Below are 20,356 nucleotides of genomic sequence, written 5' to 3'. Positions count from 1 at the left end.
TTGCTGAACCTGTTCCATAACCAGCTAATAATGATGGGATATCAGATAATTCTGTATTCATCGAATCGACTTTGGTAACATTTCACACCTTCTCTCTACCCATCAACAAGCCTTTGAGATTTCCAGTAGAAATTTGTTCAGAATTTTGTTTACGGATTTCTCTGGAATTTCATCTAAGAAGAGGAAAGGAGGTCTTTTAGAAATACCTACAAAAACTCATTTAGCAGTTTTTTCTGGAATTATTTTCGAAAATCTTTTCAGATTCTTTTTAGAAAACGCCTTCAAAAATTTATTTGGAAATTGCTGCACAAAACCCTTTATGAATTTCGTCAAAAACTCCTCCAAAAATTTGCTTGAGTAATCCTCCAGGTTTTTTTCCTTAAATAATCTAAAACTTACGTCCGATACCAATCAAATTTTTGAAAGAATTACTAAAATAAACACCAAACGAAGAAAAATCAGAATGTATTACTGAAAGATTTTCGGAAAAATTCATGAAGGCATTTTTGAAGGAATTCCTGCAGGATGTTCAGGAATTTAAAAGAAACTTTTCGGAGGAATATCTGAAGGAATTTCCAACGAAACTTCTTTATTTATTTCCGAAGTAATTTCTGGAATATTTTCCGAAGGAATCCCTGGAGGAAATTTTGAAGGAAATCTCAAATGAATGTCGAAACGATACTTCTTAGAATATTCTCAGGAATTCCAGGAATTGGAAGTTTTTGAAGAAACATTTCCTGGAATTTCCATTATAGTAAAACAATTTAATAGTAAACAATTTCAAAAAAATAAAACCAGAATAAAATTTCGTAATGTTTGAAGCTGTCTGTGGTTTTCATATTCAAAAATTGATTTAAAACTTAAAATTGGTTATTTGAGACACAAAGGAAAATATTATCAAGATAATGAATGTTCTACTAAACTTGATATTCCTGAGCTGTTATGATTTGCCTACAACAATGCCAGATCCTATAATAATTGGGGAGGAGCTTTGGGCATGTATCCAGGCCCACACAAAAGCAATACAGATAGCGTGGTGGTGTGGCTAGAGTAAGCGCATCCTCACAGATATTATTTACAACGCAACGCAACGTATCCAGGCCCACACAAAAGCATATGTACCACAACAAACATATTTTGCGAGTCACCTACAAGTTTAGGTGCTCGACAGAATGAGGCTTTGACTTAGACGAATTCCAAAAACCAGTTAAACAATGTATGTATTATTCTACTAGATAAAGCATCATTCAAACTCTCAATCTAATCAACCAACTAATTCATTAACCAAGATAATACATGTCACTACATCGACTTAAAGACACCATCGCTTGAAGTAGATTTGAAATTGAATTCTGACGAATTCCACCTTAACATCATTCATGAATTGTCATAAGACAAGTTTAGTACTTTTCCAATCACGTTGCATTGTTTTAGAGATACGTATTTTGACCTCAATTGTTAGGCCATCTTCAGTGTCTCGTTATTGACTCGATTAAAGTTAATTGATTTGTTTTATTGCTATTAGTCATCGGCGTGGCAAAATTATGACCGGGGTGCGCCGACCCAAAATCGTCGGCGGTGGCGGCGTGAGTAAAACCACCGGCGGCGGCGGCGTGGCGCGGCGGCGCATAGATCTAGGTACTACACCACGCGGAATCAGGAAGCATAAGATCCAATGTTTGGCGTCAGGTCGGAATTAGATCTCGAAATACTGTGGAGTATTTGGTACGCGCTTAGCAGTTTTGGCCAAAACTTAGAAATAGAACTGGCTTCAATTAGTATCGAGATAAATGGTTCTTTCCTAGAGACCTCCCAAGAGTGAAGAATTTGCCTGGTCAGGTATTTTTCTGCCTCAACCGTATTTTTTGCTTTGGATTAAGCTGAATGCTTCCGGACTGCATGATTTTTCCTAGCAATTGCAGAGCTTCGCGGCTGAGATTTCTCAATCTTTTATTTTGTTAATGCAATTGTTTAAAAAAAATGGGCACAGTTCCATTATCTGGAAATAGATTAATTTGTTGTTGAATGTAACACAAGATTTCCAAATTAATGGCGGATTATGTTGCTTGAAGCAAAACAGATTTCTATCTCCTTCAGCTGTATGCATTCAGTAGACAAATATTCCAAACATAAATGTCCATGACAACATAATTTATGGTTCGTTTATATGAAATAATGTGCCACAAACGACTTGGCCTCACCATGTCCAAGGTTACAGTACCTTTGAACCGGGGTTGTCATCCAACTGTTAAATTAATTTAAAACAAAGCCATCTGTCGCTTGATACGAACCACATTCTTCAACAAAACCGGCGAGATCTGCCACGTTGAAATAGTCCCAAATTGTGAAAAGGTACACACAATAGTCCCTTTTTGCGTCATGCAAATTCTCGCATTCAGCTCAGCTCAGCACATCCCAACAGATTCTTCATCGGACTATCTGCTCCTCTCGAGCAGGAACATTTGCCAGCAAGATAAAGCTTGCTAACGAACCGAACCAGAAACCACACAAACTTGCGGCCGGGAAGACAAACCCAAGGATCGAAACCCTCGAGAGAGGAGAACGTGAAAAATGTGACAGACTCCTTCGGGCGCGAAATCTAACATGGGCTATAAATAAGGGGATGATGATGATGAGAAAATAGTTAATTACCAGGGTCTGGAACGATTGCCGCGGCAACTGAATGGCGTGAAAGTGTGTTTATATTGTCGTTTGCGTAGTAAGACGCTGAATCTGTTCGCCGCACAGTGCACCACAGTAGTCGTTAGTTGGGTAAAAAGCAAGCAACAAGCAAATTTTCAACATGAAAAAACAATCAACGTAAGCGCCACCTGAAAAGGCTACTTATATTTTGTTTTGCGTGCTAATGTTGTAATATTGTCTTCAAAAATTTGCTTGCCGAGAGTTTCGTAGAAACTGAAATATTCGTTTGACAGAAAGGCCATTGGCCCGAAAATTTTCTTTTTGCACTACAACTATTTCGGTCAAATGAAATTTTCTGCCAAATGGCCTGTTCGGCGGAACGGTTTTTTTGGCAAAAATATCAATTGAGCCGAGCGACACTTTCAACCGACTGCCTATTCTACCCAAATGACTATTTGTGCCACTTGACCATGTCGCCTAATTGAGCTATTCGGCCAACCGTTTTTTTTTTCGGCCAAAGAAGCTGTTCGACCAAATGACATTTTCGGCAAAATAATTTTAGATTAAATTACATTTTAGCACAGATAACAGACACTGAGGCCCATACAAAATTTTGTTGAAAACATGTGTAAAGCTCATCAGAGTTGTCAACGGAGCTATATAAGTTATAGAGCCTTCAATGGTTGTTGGGTTGTGGCCTTCCACAAAATGGCTCTCCGTTCAAAAATTCTATTACAACGAGAATGTCTTTGGTTTCCAATGGAAAATTCTTCGAAAATTACACTTGAAGTTTTTCTTAGTTTTTCTTAGCAAAGTTTTTCAAAATTACAACAAAAATTGTTGTAATTGTTTGTGGAATTCCCGAGAAAAAATGTCATGTCAAATTTTAAAATGTTTAATTTTAAAATGTGTCAAATTTGTCAAATTTTGTCAAATTTTAAAATGTTTACGGATAACTGTTACGTATTTTAACGGAACATATTTCTGAATTTTCTTTATACCAGAAATCATTGCATTGTTAATCAGAAACTGTTTGGAAAATACGACGAGAGAAAGGTGGAAGGGTCGTTTAACCGAAAATCAATAGGCGGAAAGCCATTTGGCCGAAAATGCCATCTGCTGACTGAATGGGTACTATTGACCCATTTGGCCAAATGACATTTTCGGCCTAATGGTTTTTCGTCAATCTACCATTTCCAGGAACGGAATTTTCAGTCATGCTACCTTTTTGGTCAAATGATCTTTTCGGTACGACTTTTTCGGCTCATTTCGGCCCATTTCGGCTTAATGACATTTTGGGCCAGATGGGTTTAAGCATAATGGTTTGTTCGGTCAAACACTTTCTTGTCGTTTGGCTGGAAAGCCGTTTGTTCCAATACTCCTTTAATGAATAACACGTTAAGCCGAAAGTCATGTAGCCGAATTCAATTTGGCCAAATTGAACATTTGTCTGAAACATATATAAGTTCGAAAATGTTATGTCTTTTGACCGAAAGCGACATCCTGCCGAAAAGAATATTCAGTAGGGTAGTTAACATTTCAAAAATTCAAACTCCCATATGTCGATCAGTTTCTTTTTGATATACTTACAGAGGATTCTGTTTTTACACGATTTTTTTTCGTTCGTATTTTTGATCGTGGGGCTTTAATTTGCCACCATAATCTTTGCAATATGTTTTAGAAAATCCTAAAAAATCAAAGAAAAATTACATAGTATTTTATATGCATTAAACATTTAGGATGGGTGCAAAATTAAGAAAGTGTAAAATAGGTGGTTTAAGGGTGGCGCAAAGACAATTTATGTTATTATGGGAATTTATATGGAAAAAAATGTTCAATTGCTCCGACAAATATCAAATAGTTATGAATTCAAATGTAAAACCCCAACCTCCATTCTTGGAATCTATGTGAATGAAACCTGCGGTTAAAGGTTCCCCCAAACACACGCGACGTGACAGTCGCGACGTGATTCTATCGCTTGGCGACAGCGATTCTGTCACCGTTGGTATGGAAGCGTAAACAGAACATCGCCTGCAGCGACCCAGCGATAGAATCGCGGCGGCTACTTAGGTCTTAGGTCGCTTAGGTCTGGGGGAGCCTTAACTCGTTAGCCGTGCGATAAGATGCGCCAAATGGGTCTCCAGTAGCCTTTCGAGCAAAGGCGTAGGATTGCCAATCCGGAGTTGGCGAGTTCGATTCTCGGTCCGGTCTAGAATGTTTTCCAGTTGGAAACATTCAAATTCCATTCAAATGACATTTTCGGTCATAGAACTTTAGGCTAGGCGGAGGATAGGAGATGTGATCTACAGAAATTCTGCGGTATGTGTAACAGCGACCATCACGGTATTTCGAGCCGATCATGCCCCGGTTCTTTCTTGGTCTTGATGGGCTACAGCTCTTCGATGAGCCTACGCCGAATGGAGTATCCTTCTCCACTGGACTCGATCCTGGGCCAATCGCTTCCAGTCGCCCTGAACATTGAGCGCCCTCAGGTCCTCTTCAACTGCAAAAAGCCATCGTGTACGCGGCCTTCCACGAAGCCTGCGGCCTCTTCCGGGTTCTCTACTAAATATTATCTTCGCTTGACGTTCTTCCGGCATACGAACAACCTGACCAGCCCACCGTAGTCTGCCGTGTTGTATAAGCTTAATAATATCCAGCCCTTCATACACCTGGTACAATTCGTGATTCATGCGACGTCGCCAGATACCGTTCTCCTGTTTACCGCCGAGTATTGTCCGCAGCACCTTACGCTCAAACACTCCGAGAGCTCTCCGATCAGCCTCCTTTAACGTCCATGTCTCATGGCCGTATAAAGCCACCGGAAGAATCAGAGTAGTATACAGCGCGAGTTTTGTTTTCGTTTGCAGACTACGGGACTTAAGCTGGTTACGAAGTCCGTAATAAGCCCTATTTGCAGCTGCAATACGCCTTTTTACCTCGCGGGTAACATCATTATCGCACGTCACTAAGGTTACAAAGTTGTAAACGACGTACAGAGGATCAAAGTCGACTACGGTTGCACCTACCCGGAGGCCAGAAGAATCCTCCAACAAGAAAAGAGAAACGAAGGGTCTTATGCTGAAGCCGCCCAGAGGAACCTTACCCCAGCAAACCAGCCGACTCAGCCAACACCAGTGGCGGACCCACGGAACCACGTTTCCCCGCAAAATACCAAGACTCCCGTACCTCCGCCGAACTCCAAGAATAATATCTAGCGCCACCTCACCGGAGGCGGCTTCCAACAACGACTCTCGTACCACCCTCCTCGCCACTAAGACTTCGCAAAATAGTAACGCCAACATACCCAAAATATCGCCAGATAAGGCAGTTTTCTACTCTCCAGAACCGACAACTTCAAGCAAAGATCTAGCATCTATGGGTAAAATCGCCACTTCCAACGTCGGAATCAGCTTCAAGGCTTCCAATACCCCTAAACGAAGCCTCACCAATACATCCCCAGACCTTAAAGGCCCAAGAAATAACCCAAAAACCCAGCGTGTCACCAGCAAAAAGGGTGGCGGACCTTCTTCCAAACCTTAACCACCTTTTCAACGAGCACCCAAACACACTACACGCTATAGCTTCTAACGTGCCAAAAACAGACTACACTACTGCAACGTGTGTGCCGTTACCTGATTCGGCCTGTCGTGGCACCTTGGGATCGGAAGCCATACCCCAACCGTAATCTTTGTATCGACCACGGCGTCCGGGGATGGTCTTGCACGAAGAGCACAATGACGGTGCCCTGGGTAGTCGGGGCGCCGGTAGACCGGACGTCATTACCCTACCGGAACGATCGGGTCGACCCCGGCACCTAGTGGACGAAGAAATGTCTAGTAAGAAGAGCCTGTCCAGATCATCCGGTAATCGGCCCTCCCCCCCAGCACGGACGTGCGCAAGGTTTCAAGCCGCTGCTGCTCCGGAGGACTTCGAGTCTAGCGTTTCCTGCTAGGCGTGCTCGGGACGCATTATTTTTCTCCGATGGAAGACGTGGGATACAAGCCATCGATAAGCAACGTGTCCAGCCGAACAACAACTAAAATAATTAAGTAATAAGACCTACAACTTCCAGAAATTTGGCCCAGCTCCTTCTTCCGACCCTCTCCCTGGGTCCAGAAAACATACAGTCCTGCAGGGACGGGAATGGTAGACATTTATTTTTACCATTCATTCTTTCATACAAAAAAATAAAAACAAAACCACGGCAGTCACAGCAGCAGCCACGCCAAGCAGATGACAGTCAGCACATGCTTTTACCATTTTCTCTCCCCACAATTAATGTTTTCGTACAATAATTTCACAACGTTTTAAGTGGAAAATATTCATTTCATTACTACTTGCTTGATTTAAAGACAAGAACGAATAAATCAGTACCTACGGATCACTCCTTCTAGGCTTTGCGCCACAGGTAATTAAACTCGATTCTGTGCTGTTTGCGCTGCGCACGAGCCGAAACATCAACGGCTTCTGGAATAACCTCCACAACCTAACTGCTTACGCACGACAACCCGCCGTGGATCATTGGCCTTCAGGAAGTCAATCGGGTTGTACTTAACTTCATGGACCACTCCCTTGGAGGGAAGTACAATTGGGCCATCAAGGTAGGTTCGAATATCCGGCATTCGGTGGCGATAGGAGTCCTTCGGCCTATCACGTTCGATGTACTTCAGCTTGGCAAAGACCTTCCAGTTGTCGGAATGCGTCTCCAAGATAGGCATCGAAAGACAGGTAAGCGATATCATCAACAATTCCCCCGCCCCTGACCTCCTCATGGGGGATATGAACGCTCATCATCCAGCCTGGGGCGATCGTAGGTCTGATCCCCGTGGTATCGCTCTTCTCGACTTTTTCGAGAACGCGGACCTAGTAACTCTAAACAACGGTTCGCCCACCTTCTTTAACGGCCACTCGACCACCGCCATCGACATGTCCGCAACCAGTCGGTCCATGTTCTCATCTCTTAAATGAGATATGTCCACCGACCTTTTCATGAGCCGACTGGGTGGAGGCATATGACCACCACCTTCGACGCAAATTTGAGCGAAACACACGACGCAAATTTGAGTTGAAAACACGTTGCCTGCATACCACAAACTAGCACTTGACCCGGACGAAAGGCACTCCGTTGGTGATCGAACGACACGCGCCGTGTTGTTAAGGCGACAAGGAAGGCTCTCCGAGCGCTGCGTAGATTTCCCGTTGGTCATCCTAACAAGGCAACTGCTTTCCAGGACTATATCTAAAGAAAAACACTTTGAATTCAGGTCAGTGATTCTTGAAGGAAAGAGAAAACAGTGGGAAGATTTTCTCGACTCGGTCAAACCGGGCCAATCTGCGGCCAAACTCTGAGGAAAAGTGAACACACTCAACGGTAAGCGAAGATCTTCTCTCATCCATCTCGACGCACTGGATCGTACCATCTCCGATCCCCCGGAGGTGGCCAATGCTCTCGGGGAATATTTCGCTGGTTTAGTCTCTGTCAAGGACTATCCAGCTCATTTTCAGCGGACTTCCAGCAACTTCATTTCTTTTGTCAGTAATTTCCTCACAGGGAGCTCTTTTCAAGTTATGGTTGGTAATCATAATTCGAGGACCTTTTCGGAGGAAACAGAGGAGCGGTTCCACAGGGATCCGTTCTAGCCGTCACGTTGTTCCTCGTGACTAACGACATATATATCGCCAACATATATATCTTCGTATATGCAGACGATATTCTGTTGGTCGTCGTTGGCGACACGCTCGGTCGTACACGGATCAAGGCACAATCCGCCGCCAGTGCCGTCCTCCGTTGGGCTAACTCAGTAGGTTTAACTATGACAGCCAGCAAATGCGTACGAGGACATGTCTGCATGTGGTGGCATCAACTATCTGAACCGAGCCTTAAATTGGGTGACCAGCCTACCCCCAACAAAAATATTGTGAAAATTCTAAGAGTGTCCATTGACCGGAGCCTCTCGTTCCTCCCGCACTTCCGCGAAGTCAAAGTAAGTTGTCACACCAGAGTCAACCTGGTTCGGACATTGTCTAAGCCTCAGCGAATCAACAACAGGGAGTTCCAGTTAAAGTTCGGAAAGGCTATCATTGATAGCCGCCTATTCTATGGCCTGTAACTGACCTGTATCGCCCACCGTAACCTTGTCGAAGCTCTCTCATCGACTTTTGATTCCTACGTTTGTCCCACCTCAGGATTGTTACCGTTAACACCAGCCGAGTCTGCCTGTACTGAGGCAGGCATCTTACCTTTTCGACACCGTGCGCTGGCGGCCATCTGCCGTAAAACCGTCTCATTCACCGCAGCCACCTCCGGAGAACATGGGATCCCTCTCCTCACTTGAGGGGAGCGGATTCTGCGCACGATGTCTAGCGTCGGTCTCCCCCCAGTGATGCAAGTCCACTGGCATGAAGCGAGGAGCTGGCACTCCTCAACAGCCACTATAAATAGCTCCATAGCTAGCAACTTCTGCAGGGGTGACAATTCAATGGCTCTTAGAAGGTCGGCGGCCGAGCTCCTTAACAGAGATTTCGGCAACCAACCAGAGCGACGAGCCTAAGCACCCCTGGATCCAAAGCACCTTAGCGAACATGCTCCTGAACATGACCTTTGCTTGGACTCCGGAGCACTGCGGAGTGCCTGGAAACATCACGGCAGATCACCTTGCCGGAGACGGATATCAGGGCCAGCGTTTAAGGTCATCCGTTCCGTTGGGTGAGGTAAAAACCTGGGTAAGGAAAGCTGTACGAGAAAACTGAGAAATTTCTTGGATTGTCGCAACTTCCGGATACCTTCGGAAATTTAGGGGACCTCATCGGCATGGACATACCTATCCAACTTAAAAGAACAGCACATCACCGAACCGGACACACACGGCTCTCGCATAACTTCGACGGGATCCATTTTCATACAAGCTGCGACGTCTGTGATGTTCGCAACGCCGTGGAACATTATGTCTGTCGATGCCCCAAATATCAGGCTCTCAGGGATACCTACGGGATATCTTCTAGCATCGGGGATGCACTATCGGACAACGCTGCTAGCACCGCCGCCATCATCTCTTTCTCAAAAGATGGGGGCCTATACAAACAAATTTAATGGCTTCACAATTCACAGCTCCCACAACTCGAGACTTTCGGGCATTCCATGGTTACCCAAGGCACTGGCGTTGCCAGAAAATTGATTTAGGGGGTTGGCGGGGAGCTTTCTGATTTTTTTTTATTTGAGAGGGCTCAAAAAAAAAATCTTCAGAAAATGTTGTCTCTGGGGGGGGGGGGTTTGTCCAAAGCCATTCCTGCCAAGGCTATAAGTCCCCACCCCTCCAGTGACCTGGCAGCCCGGGAACCCCAACCCGGGTTCTGAGTCCATCTAAAGATGTTATTCAGCGTTCTGATATTGTTTAATTCATTCTCCGGCGTTCTGTAAACTTGTTACTACGGTCGGATATATTGGAACATTCTCGGAATTTCACTTCCATTTCGAATTCGGATTGCCAGAGGGAGTATGAGGCTTGACCGCGACATTAGGGGTGAGTCTCCTGCCTCAAGCCATTTAAATTATCTCCAGAGAGAAGCGCACTCAACGTCACTTGGACCTATTTTATTACTACCAAGGTTTACCTGGATTCTCCGTGCTTCCTTTCCTGTAGTTGGATTATTTTGACTTTATTGTCTGTTATGTTACGTCATAGTTTCCTCTCGTCGACCACTTTTAGTCATCAACGACTTCTACTGAAATTTTAAAGTGCTAGTATTAAGTTTAAAATTATTAATATTAAGTTCATTTGAATTAAAATTTGCGATTGGAAGGTCCTACGGTTGGACCTGAGGGTGGCCCTCTTCCCCTGCCAAGTGTCCCTGACCTTGGTACCCTCGACGAGTAAAGAACTTAAATTTTAAAAATTCACATAAAAAAAAGGAAAAAAAGAGGTCAACTTTCCCAAAGAACTCATATTTTTTTAGGCCTTAGTATTTTTAAGTATTTGCCGTTTTTCAAGATGCAGCCCTTTTTCGGTTTTTGTTTTCGATTTTTATAATAGTTAGGGGCTTCAGAGGGTTTTTTGGAAAAGCTTACCTTAAATGAGCCAAAAAATCCACTGAAACAATATAATGAGATACAATTTTTGACGGGAAAGGAATTTTAAAGGAAATGATATTTTCACGAAAAAATATCTGAGGCTTCAACGCAATGTTGTGGGATGACAGTCGGGGAATTCTACGAAACATCAACTGAATCGAGTGTGCGATCAAACGTGAATCGGATCACATGCAGAACTTTCGCAAGATCCAGGCGATTAGTACTGTTTCGTGCGGTCGGATGTAAGCCAATCAGCAAGGTCGAAAGCTAAATCAATAAGTGCGAGAATAAACGTGCTTCGTACCGGACACAAAATTTTCGCGAGATCTGGGTGATTAGTTCTGTTCTGTATGGTCGGAAAGTAAACCAATCAATGCGGTCGGAAAATAATTCAATCAGAGCAAATTCCCGAGATGTGAGGCTACCTTAACTTACACCTCGGGAATTTGGTCCGCGGATTTTTCCCCATACATTTTTGCATATGCGATGTTTTCGGGATTTGGGTACGGAAAATCAAAATCCCGGCCCCATTTTATGGGGACCAAAATCCGGCGGAAAATTTTCCCGAGGTGTAAGGTAGCCTTTATGCGGTCGTAGCGTAAATCAACTAGGGGAACTGTACCGGTTTTGGCCATGTTCCTAATTTGGCCAATTTTGCGAATAATTCCAAAAATAAAGCAATTCTCAAGGGTTTTATTAGTTCCAACAAGAGATATATCCCTCACGCTTCAACTCTGCTTTCAACTGATCGATTATTTTGGAAAACTATGGATTTTTCAGGGTTGGTCAAATTAGGCACTAAGTTGGCCAAAACCGCTGCACTTCCCCTACTGCGTGATCGATCGTGTTTTGAGTGCGTGTTTGCTCGTGTTTTCTATCGGACGCATAACGATCACACAATCATCGAAATGCTTAGTTCTGCTTTGTGCGAGTGAGTAAATTACTTCAACATAACTTCGCACCAAACATGTGAAACGACGTGCAAACTTTAGATCAGCGGCGTAACAAAGTTAAATCGGCGGCGCGGACGCAAGAATGTCGGCGTGCCAAAAACAGTAAGCCGGGATCGAGACTAGGATGAGATTAAGCTCCCAGCTAAGGGGGCCGTACACTAATTATGTAAGCAATTTTTACGGGTTATCCCTACAAACCATGTAAGATTTTTCCCATGCATATATTTTTTTATGAGCATAAGAAGTACGGCAAACAAAAAAGCACATACATGTGTGTGTCTCTGAGCTTTCTACAAAAAAAGTACTCAAACTGTAGCTTAGGGTGGCTCAAAAAATAATTTTTTGATGGGCCGCCCTCTTATTCGGTTCTATTTGATGCCCTGATGCTCTGGACAAAATTTCAGCCAAATCGGTCAACGTTTGGGCAGTGCTAAACTCGTTGGAAGTTTATATGGAAAAATGTATACAGAAACATTCAAAAACGGTGATTTGCAGTTGGACGGCACAATTTACGATCAAGAACCATGATACTCATTCAGTTCTTGTAAAATAAAATACAGAATGTTATGCTGAAAACCTCGAGAAGATTAGAGTTTATTACGCAAAGATATTAGCATTTTACTGGAGTGTTGTAGGGGTGAATTTATTTCTTTTCAAAGGTAAAAGAAACGAAATTTGCTCAAACACCACTGCAGAGAAATGCTAATAACTTAGCCGGGCAAACTCGAATCTTCTCGCGGTTTTCTGCATAACATTCTGTGTTAAATTCTCCAAGATTTGAATAAGTATCATAGTTCTTCATCGTAAGTTGTGTAGTCCAGCTGCAATTTACTGTTTTTGGATGTTTCTGCATACATTTTTCCATATAAACTTCCAACGAGTTTGGCACCGCCCAAACGTTGACCGATTTGGCTGAAATTTTGTCCAGAGCATCAGGGCATCAAATAGAACCGAATAAGAGGACGGGTCATCAAAAAAATTGAACAAAGTTTTTCCCATACTAATTTGAGCCACCCTATTGTAGCTGCTGTGGTAGAAAATTCAAAGCTGCGTATTAGAAAATTTCCAAATAAACAAGATAATCCTTTTTCTTCTACAATTCCAAAATATCTTAACACTTCAATCGAATTCGCGGAATCCTTTACAAGGATTTGTTTGCCTTTTGCTCAACTGTCTGCCGCTGTGCGTCCCAGTAACTCTTGTTTGTTTCGACAAAGATGTTTAAAAAAAAAGTTTTTTCACCTCTCTCCGCTTTTCTTCGAACGGACGAACGAAGGACAATGGTCGCCCAGGGAGCAACGTCGGTAGCTTTTGACTTTAATGCGATTATAAATGTGCTCAGTAATGATGACTCACCCAAATACAATGCCCGGAAGAAAGGTCAGCTATCATAAATCTTGAACCGAATGGATTAGCTACGAGATATTTATTGCAACGACAAAGTGCTCCCAGATGATCAAATTGAGCGTTGTCGGCCATAAATTTGCGGCTTGTAGCAATGGGACCGGTGCAATCTTGGAATCAATCTCCGGGGGGTAATGAACTGTGTTCTTAGAATTGAAATGCATTGTTTCAAAGATGGGAAAACGACAGATGTTCTCGGCGGGAAACCCATCCCTGTACGGACCATGACTATTTTGATAAAAACTCATTTTGTGTTTACTCAAGAATTCCCAATGCTATTTTAAGCAGAACATTTAAGATAATTGTTTCGAAGTGGAAATCCATGCCGGAAATACCTGTTGGTTGTCTAAAATATCATTTGTTCATCTAAAAATTATTCTCGAGATCAGGATGATTGTGTATTACCTATTGTTTTACAATATGAATTCATATTAAGGGGTCGTACACTTATTACGTAAGCAATTCTTATGGGTTTTTCGAACCCCCCTTTCCCCATGTAAGATTTTTTTTTCATACAAATGAATTTTTACTTATATGGAGCGTAAGATATTGATCGACCACCCCCCTCCCCCCATAAGTGCTTACGTAATATGTGTACGGCCCCTAATGTAGAACTCGGGATTCATGTGACATCTGCGTTTTCTAACATGGCACTTCTTGCTTGAAACGTCAAATAAAGCAGATTAAATCTTAACAGCGCTGTCTATCGTGCTGAAGTGAAAATGTAGCAAAAAATGCAAAATTAGCTTATCTATTAGCGAAAGAGAGCGCATGCAAAGAGAGACTCTCTTTTGCACATACGACCTATTCTCAAAGCAATCTAGATTTATCCATGACGACTAGTGCGGATCCTATAATAGAATATTCTCATTTTATCCAATCAATTAAACCGAACAATTTCACCATGTGACTGCTCTACATCCATTAATATTCCAGAATAATGAGACCATCATGCGAAATTGCTAATCTGCTGATAAGACTGCGGTAGTCGCGAGCTCACCCCTCGTGTCCCGGATGGCCAACAAATAAGCAATGAGTGACATATTTACCACAATTTTATGCATATCATGAGAACCAAAAATGGCCCAACGTAACAATGCTAATAAATATTTTCTATCTTCTTTTCTCGTTTCATGACATTTCCATTATGGTCGGTGCCGCCCCATAGCGTTTCATATCTACACGAATAACACTGCCCGTCAGTCGGACGAGATCCTGTCGGTGAAGTACGAGGATGGACGGTGGTCTAAGCCGTATTACGACTGCGGTGGCGGCAATATTTGGATGCTGACATACACGGTACCTTTTTTCGGCTACGAGAACGGAACCTACTTCTTCAAGTGAGTACACATGAAGCTGGAAAAAAGCTAAGGGTATGCATGCATTCAACACTGGCTTTTATTTGGTTGAACAAAAAAAAAACAATTCGTCGTGTCACATATGGTTGGTTTTTGGTTACCCTATGAGCCCGAAACTAATTTTAATGACAGTACCACACCATCAAGTTCAAATTTCCTGAATGATTCAATTTACTAACGACCTGATTCCCATTGAACAGTCGTCTACGGCCATTGAATGCTGATATTCTTATTACGATTGAAATAGTTTACACAATCTGTTGATCACAAAATGCAGAACAAATTAGCCTTTAATCATCCGCTTTTCAGCGTGCAAATCCAAAAAAATTACGATAACGTGACAGTTCAAAGGAGTTTATACTGATTTTTCCAGGAGTGAAGTTTATCTTGGAATTACTAGTTCTTCCTAAAATTTATTCTGGAGCTAATTCCAGTATTCTTCATGTTTTTAACGTAAACTTCGTTTAAGGGGAAATCTAGGATACAGGATGTAAAACGAAAATTTTCCAGAAATTTAGCGAAATCACAAACGCTATTAGCTCCTTTATCTTTAGATGGATTTTCGAGATTCTTTCATTAATCGATTCGGAAACACTCCAGCGATTTTCCAAATTTATTGGAATTATTAATTATTAACGTAGAACTATTGAAAATTTCAATTGTTTCCAAACCCAGTAAAAATTTCAGAACTCCAATCAATCCCGTTCATGCATCGACTACACTGCCGCAAACCGCAAGTCAGACTTATCTGGATATGGCGTCCATATACAGATAAGTCTGACTTGTGGTTAGCGGCAGTACATACATAGCGCGATTCAGTCATTGGCCTACTTTTCGCTTACTTTTCGGGTACTACTGTAAAATCTTCTTTCACGCTCAAAATTCTAAATAATGCGACTAAAATGAAAACTCCCCCTTAATAAATAGGAATACCAATAAAAAATTAGGATATGAGTAATAAATAAATGTTAAATTTCCACGAATAAGGCAAAATTTCCATAAATAAACAAAAAATTTCCGCAAAACAAAAATAAATTAGCACTTTTAAAAGCAAAAATTGCAATTATAAAAGAAGTATTTTCCATGAAGAAATCGAAATGTTCCACGGAAACATACAAAATTTCCATAAATAAATCAATATTAGCATTAAACAGTTACAAAATAAACTTAGAACTTTTGAAAATATGGATCAAATGACCAAATTTATGTTTATTGTGATTCTTCCAAGAGTAGCTCCAGGAATTCTTCAACGAGTTTTCCTTGAGACCTCCCAGGCGAGTCCCAGAAGGAACACTTTGGGAAATTCCTGGAATAATATGTAGAATTAATCTTGGTGGAGTTTTAGACAAAAATCCTGGGTGAATTCTAGACGAAACTACTGGATGAGTACCAGAATGAACTTTTTAGGGAATTCCAGGAAGAAAAGATTATGGAGGAATTTTCAAAAGAACTTTTGTTTTGGATCCCAAAAAAAATCGTGCAGAATATTCAACAAACACATATTTTTGTGCTGTACGTAATATCGCGGTATCTGCGGATATCACACGCATACCCCTAACCGAGAACCAACGGATACCGGTAGTCGTTGAAGCTTTTGTCGTTTCCTGCTTATTTTCACATCCAGTCGAGAGTAGGCTGTGTCCGTCGGTTTGGTTTCGTTTCCCTTTCAATTAGAAGTTGTCGGTGACGCGTCAATCACGGTGTCAAGTTTGGGCGTGATGACGTCGCTCCGGAGGCCATTTGCCGTTCACTCCCGCTTTGACACAACGAAGCCGTGATGGATGGCTTTGTGGATCCGATCGGGCGGGCCCACTGTGACGATACCATCGCTCTCGACAGCTGCCACCCGGATTTTGTTTCGGAAGGGGCTTTGGGACAAGTGACCGTGAGAGTCGTCTGGCGGGTGCGCGCTGGGACCAAATCTGTACCAGCTGGTTTGGAAGATTTCGTTAATTTGCCCGGCTCAACATGTCAATGGGCGGAAATGGAGGGAAACTGTTGATTGAACAATCGGAATAGCTATTTATTGCTGTACTGTTGCTTTGTGATGTTGACATCTCTGCCGCAGCGATGAGGAATGACTAATGAACTTCAATTAGGGTGACTGACAGTTTTTTTTAGATGGTGCGCTTCTATTATTGACAGGGATGCTTTTAGCGTACTCATTTCTACACTACTAAAAATCCACACATATTTATTGGCAAAAATTCAAAGATTTAACTTATGATGTATATCAGCGCACACATAACCATTCTCCACGCGAACAACTAATAAAATATATATTCAAATAAACTTTATGTGTGGTCTCGAATTAGCAATTATTTAATTTATGTGTGATTCTATATCGATTATATTACACTGCCAAAAAAATCCATATTAAGTTTATGTGTGAGCTCTATAGATATTTGCAATTAGTCCATAACAATAAATTTTATGTGTGAGCCTCATAAAATATGTATAAGTCTCAAACATAAAATTGATTATTGATAGCGATACACCTTATTAGACTTATTTATAAACTCTGTAAGAATGTATTTATATATACTAACAGTTTTTAAATAAATTATGAAAGCAATAGAAATAATTCAAGTGATTTTTTTTCAATAGTGTTTGGATTTATTGTCACAAAAATCGTAAATCGATAAACAATACAAACCTGGATATAAACTATGAATTTTGGGTTATACTTCTAACACATTGAGTTCACAATAGTTTGGACACAGACAAAGTTTGGAGCATACTGTCGGTTTTTAAACATTGTTGGAGTATAAGCGGAATTGAACAAAATCAGTTGCGAAATGTCGAAGATTATGTAGCTATGTGCCATAATAGCAGCAACGAATGTTATCCATTTTCGACACTTATATGTAGCATCACTAACACATCATCATTTAGCAGCTAATGATGGCCTTGCGGGGATGCTTTTTCATTGGAACAAAATGGTATTACCACCGGAGTTTTGTTTTCGTGGACGCCTCGGTAATTGAACAGTATTTCTTACGACTCCTCAGAAATAACTGCATTGCTCCAAAGTGAATTATGATGTCCGAGTTTTTCGATATCCGACGCCTTACGGTAGTGCAACTCTGCAAGTTCGTACTGAGCCATCTTCTGTGCAACATTTATGTATTTTCATGGAAACCTTTGCGCTGTGTGTTTGCTCGAAGTAATGTTTTTGATTTGGTCCTACAGCAGCAGATTTACGGTACTGCTATTTAGATTATTCAACCACCAACTTATTATTCAACTGGGGACTTTTGTCAAACTTCTCGAAGGAACAATTTTTGGAATAGCGCACAATTGGTGCGTGCTGTGCGTGGATAAACTCATCCGGCTTCTCGTCCGGTTTCTGGTCCGGTTTCGTGTATGTACTTTGTTGCAGCAGGAGCATTGTCGTTGCCTAAAACAGTCATATGCGGTTCAAATTTGCTTTGAATTTGTAATTGTGAAAACGCAATTTACTTACCGTCGTATCACTTTCCGCTTGCAATTTTTTCTTATAGAATTAATTGTGGCGTCAGCGTGTCTTCTTATTACTGCTCGATAAACCAATCTTTTGTTGATCGATCAGCGATGTTTGATGCTGTTGCTGGCTGGTTCCTTCTAGGTACTAACTGCGAATAATCCGATGCAGATCAAAACTGATGTTTTGATGGTACCATAGCGCATATAATGGGAATTTCCTAAATAGGTAAATCGGTGAGGCAGTCGTATCGCCGTCATCTTCTCTCGTAAGCTTAAGCTCAATTGAGTTTTGGAGCAGCAGCCGGAATCTAGCAGATACGAAGCAGTATCTATTATGGAATGATGAAATAGGAAAATCGGAATAAGGCCTGGAATAAGGGCTATTATTATCACGGACTTAATTAATATTACTTACGTTAGTTAAAATCTCTCGGATGAAAAGTGCTGATCCAGACTTGACGAGTGCAGCCATTTTGATTTTTTCGCTTCGTCGTGCTTTCTCGCTTGATTCATATACGTATCGGTTATATGTTTAAGAATTGTTCATTTTATGTGTGGCACGTTATGGATTTTAGCCATTACATTGTACACATGTTTTCGAATAGGATTTTTAATGAGAACAATTATTTATGCTAATTAAAGGTATGTGTGTGGTTTTGTGATCCATAAAGCTCAAATACACTTTATGGTTGAGGCGTTCTGGATATTTTATGTGTCGTTACTTATATTAAATAATATTGGATTTTTTGTAGTGTAGAGTGGAGCTATTGCAAAAATTTATAACGGCGACACATATATCGTATATAGATATTTTTGGCAGTGTAAGAATTCAAAACCAAGTGTTTCGTACTCTAACAAATTTGCGACACATTTCGAATGAAATCCTGCTAAAATGCACGCATTACTGTATTATATAAATTGTAAATTATGAAACCTGTTCCATTTTAATTGACTGAGCTTAATTGAAGAGAAAGCGATAAAAAGTGTTTCTTCTTTGTCGACGTTTCATCTCCAACTGGAACATTGCTACCACACTGAAAACAGCATTGTGGTTAAAAATACCATGTTAATAGTTTAAATTAAATGCACAACACCAATTGATTTGTGCAGACTACATACTGCATTTATTTCAAACGAATTGCGTAGTATTTTTTACCATGGTTGCAAAATAAACAAACAAATGTCAAAAATACCATAATACGTAGTTATTTTGACCGAGAAAAAATGTTAAAAAATCAAACATTTGTTGCATTTAAAATTATAAGTGTGTAGTAAATTTAACTGCATTGTATTGTAGTTTTTTCTAATGGATTTTTCTCTTTTTAGTAATAAAAAATGTATTTATTCAATTATTATAAACATATTATATTTATTGATTCTTTTAAGCGTTCATAGAAAGATCTCGTTGGAAATTTTTCCCAAAGATGTAGGTCTCTCTCAAGAATGTGCTCATTGCCTGTCCACTTCGCGACTGGAAATTATATACCAGGACCGCTTCATAAATGACCGCATGATGTTCCGCCGTCCTATATCGAAAGGATCATATATGAATTCAATAAAAAATAACAAAAAATGATCTTACTTTTCAAAGTAGAGTGAATTGGTGAATCCAGTTGTCCATTATCAGCTACCATTTCACGGGCTGCAGAAAGGAAAAACAATTAAATTTGTTTTCTAAAACATTGCTTAATACGAACTTTCAACAAGCTGTGTTTCTACAACTATATCGTCGATAGCAATTTCAACCGTTCGAGAATTGCTATAGGCACTTATTTTAATATAAAACTTATCAGATTCTCAAGAATTCGCAATGTTTACACTCTTTGGTCGGGGAAGATGGCGTGAAATGTGGAAAAAAGTGAATCGAGTGAACAAGAACAGATGTTGTTAGTCTAACCATGTAAGTGGTCAATTATACCACGGCAGCATAGTGTTATTGAAAACTATGTTGTTGTTTTGACAACATCATGAATTGTTATTTTTACTACACGATCATAGTTAAATTTACTGTAAACTTGGTTTCAGTGCACGCAGTTTCATGTTTTTTAGGTACAGTTTCCCAGTTATTGACTGCAAGGTATTGACCAAAGAAGTCCCATGGCAATAAAGAAGGTGAATGTGATCATTTTTGCTTGCCTTCGAACTGTAACACTCTTTCCATGTGTTGGTTTAGTAGAATTAGCAGAAGAAAAATTGTATTAGTAAGGTTAGCAACTAAAAAAGTTTCTTTGGTCAAGAATAAACAAGTGAAGTTAAACAACAGTGGTAAAAATTTAAAGAAAGAATTGTGTTGGAATTACGCAGCCGATGAGGAGGTGAGGATCAGAAATGATCGTTTGAGGCTTCCCTAAACCTAAGCGATTTCATCGTTGGGTCGTTGGGTTGCTGCTGGCAATGTTCCATGTACGCTTCCATACCAATGGCGACATAATCGCAGTCGCCAAGTGATAGAATCGCGTCAT

At 40.9% G+C, this 20,356-nt stretch overlaps 1 protein-coding gene and 2 long non-coding RNA genes across 3 annotated transcripts in view; 1 reads left to right on the top strand and 2 right to left on the bottom strand.

Annotated features, from left to right (window-relative positions):
- Window positions 1–20,356, top strand: part of LOC134211567 (uncharacterized) — a 722,476-nt gene that overhangs the window by 471,483 nt on the left and 230,637 nt on the right. Inside the window, exon 5 of the mRNA XM_062688552.1 lies at window positions 14,240–14,411. Coding sequence (XP_062544536.1) covers window positions 14,240–14,411 — 172 coding nt within the window. The remainder of the gene's footprint in view (window positions 1–14,239; window positions 14,412–20,356) is intronic.
- LOC134215828 (uncharacterized) lies at window positions 17,050–18,562 on the bottom strand. The gene is made up of 3 exons (XR_009980323.1): window positions 18,310–18,562; window positions 17,896–18,223; window positions 17,050–17,829 (listed from the first exon to the last, which is right to left on the bottom strand). It is a non-coding gene; the product is annotated as an uncharacterized LOC134215828 (long non-coding RNA).
- Window positions 19,256–19,724, bottom strand: LOC134215827 (uncharacterized). Its single transcript, XR_009980322.1, has 3 exons — window positions 19,592–19,724; window positions 19,477–19,536; window positions 19,256–19,420 (listed from the first exon to the last, which is right to left on the bottom strand). It is a non-coding gene; the product is annotated as an uncharacterized LOC134215827 (long non-coding RNA).

This window comes from Armigeres subalbatus, chromosome 2, assembly GCF_024139115.2.
Source record: "Armigeres subalbatus isolate Guangzhou_Male chromosome 2, GZ_Asu_2, whole genome shotgun sequence".
Classification (NCBI taxonomy): domain Eukaryota; kingdom Metazoa; phylum Arthropoda; class Insecta; order Diptera; family Culicidae; genus Armigeres; species Armigeres subalbatus.
This window is presented reverse-complemented; position numbering and strand designations above follow the sequence as displayed.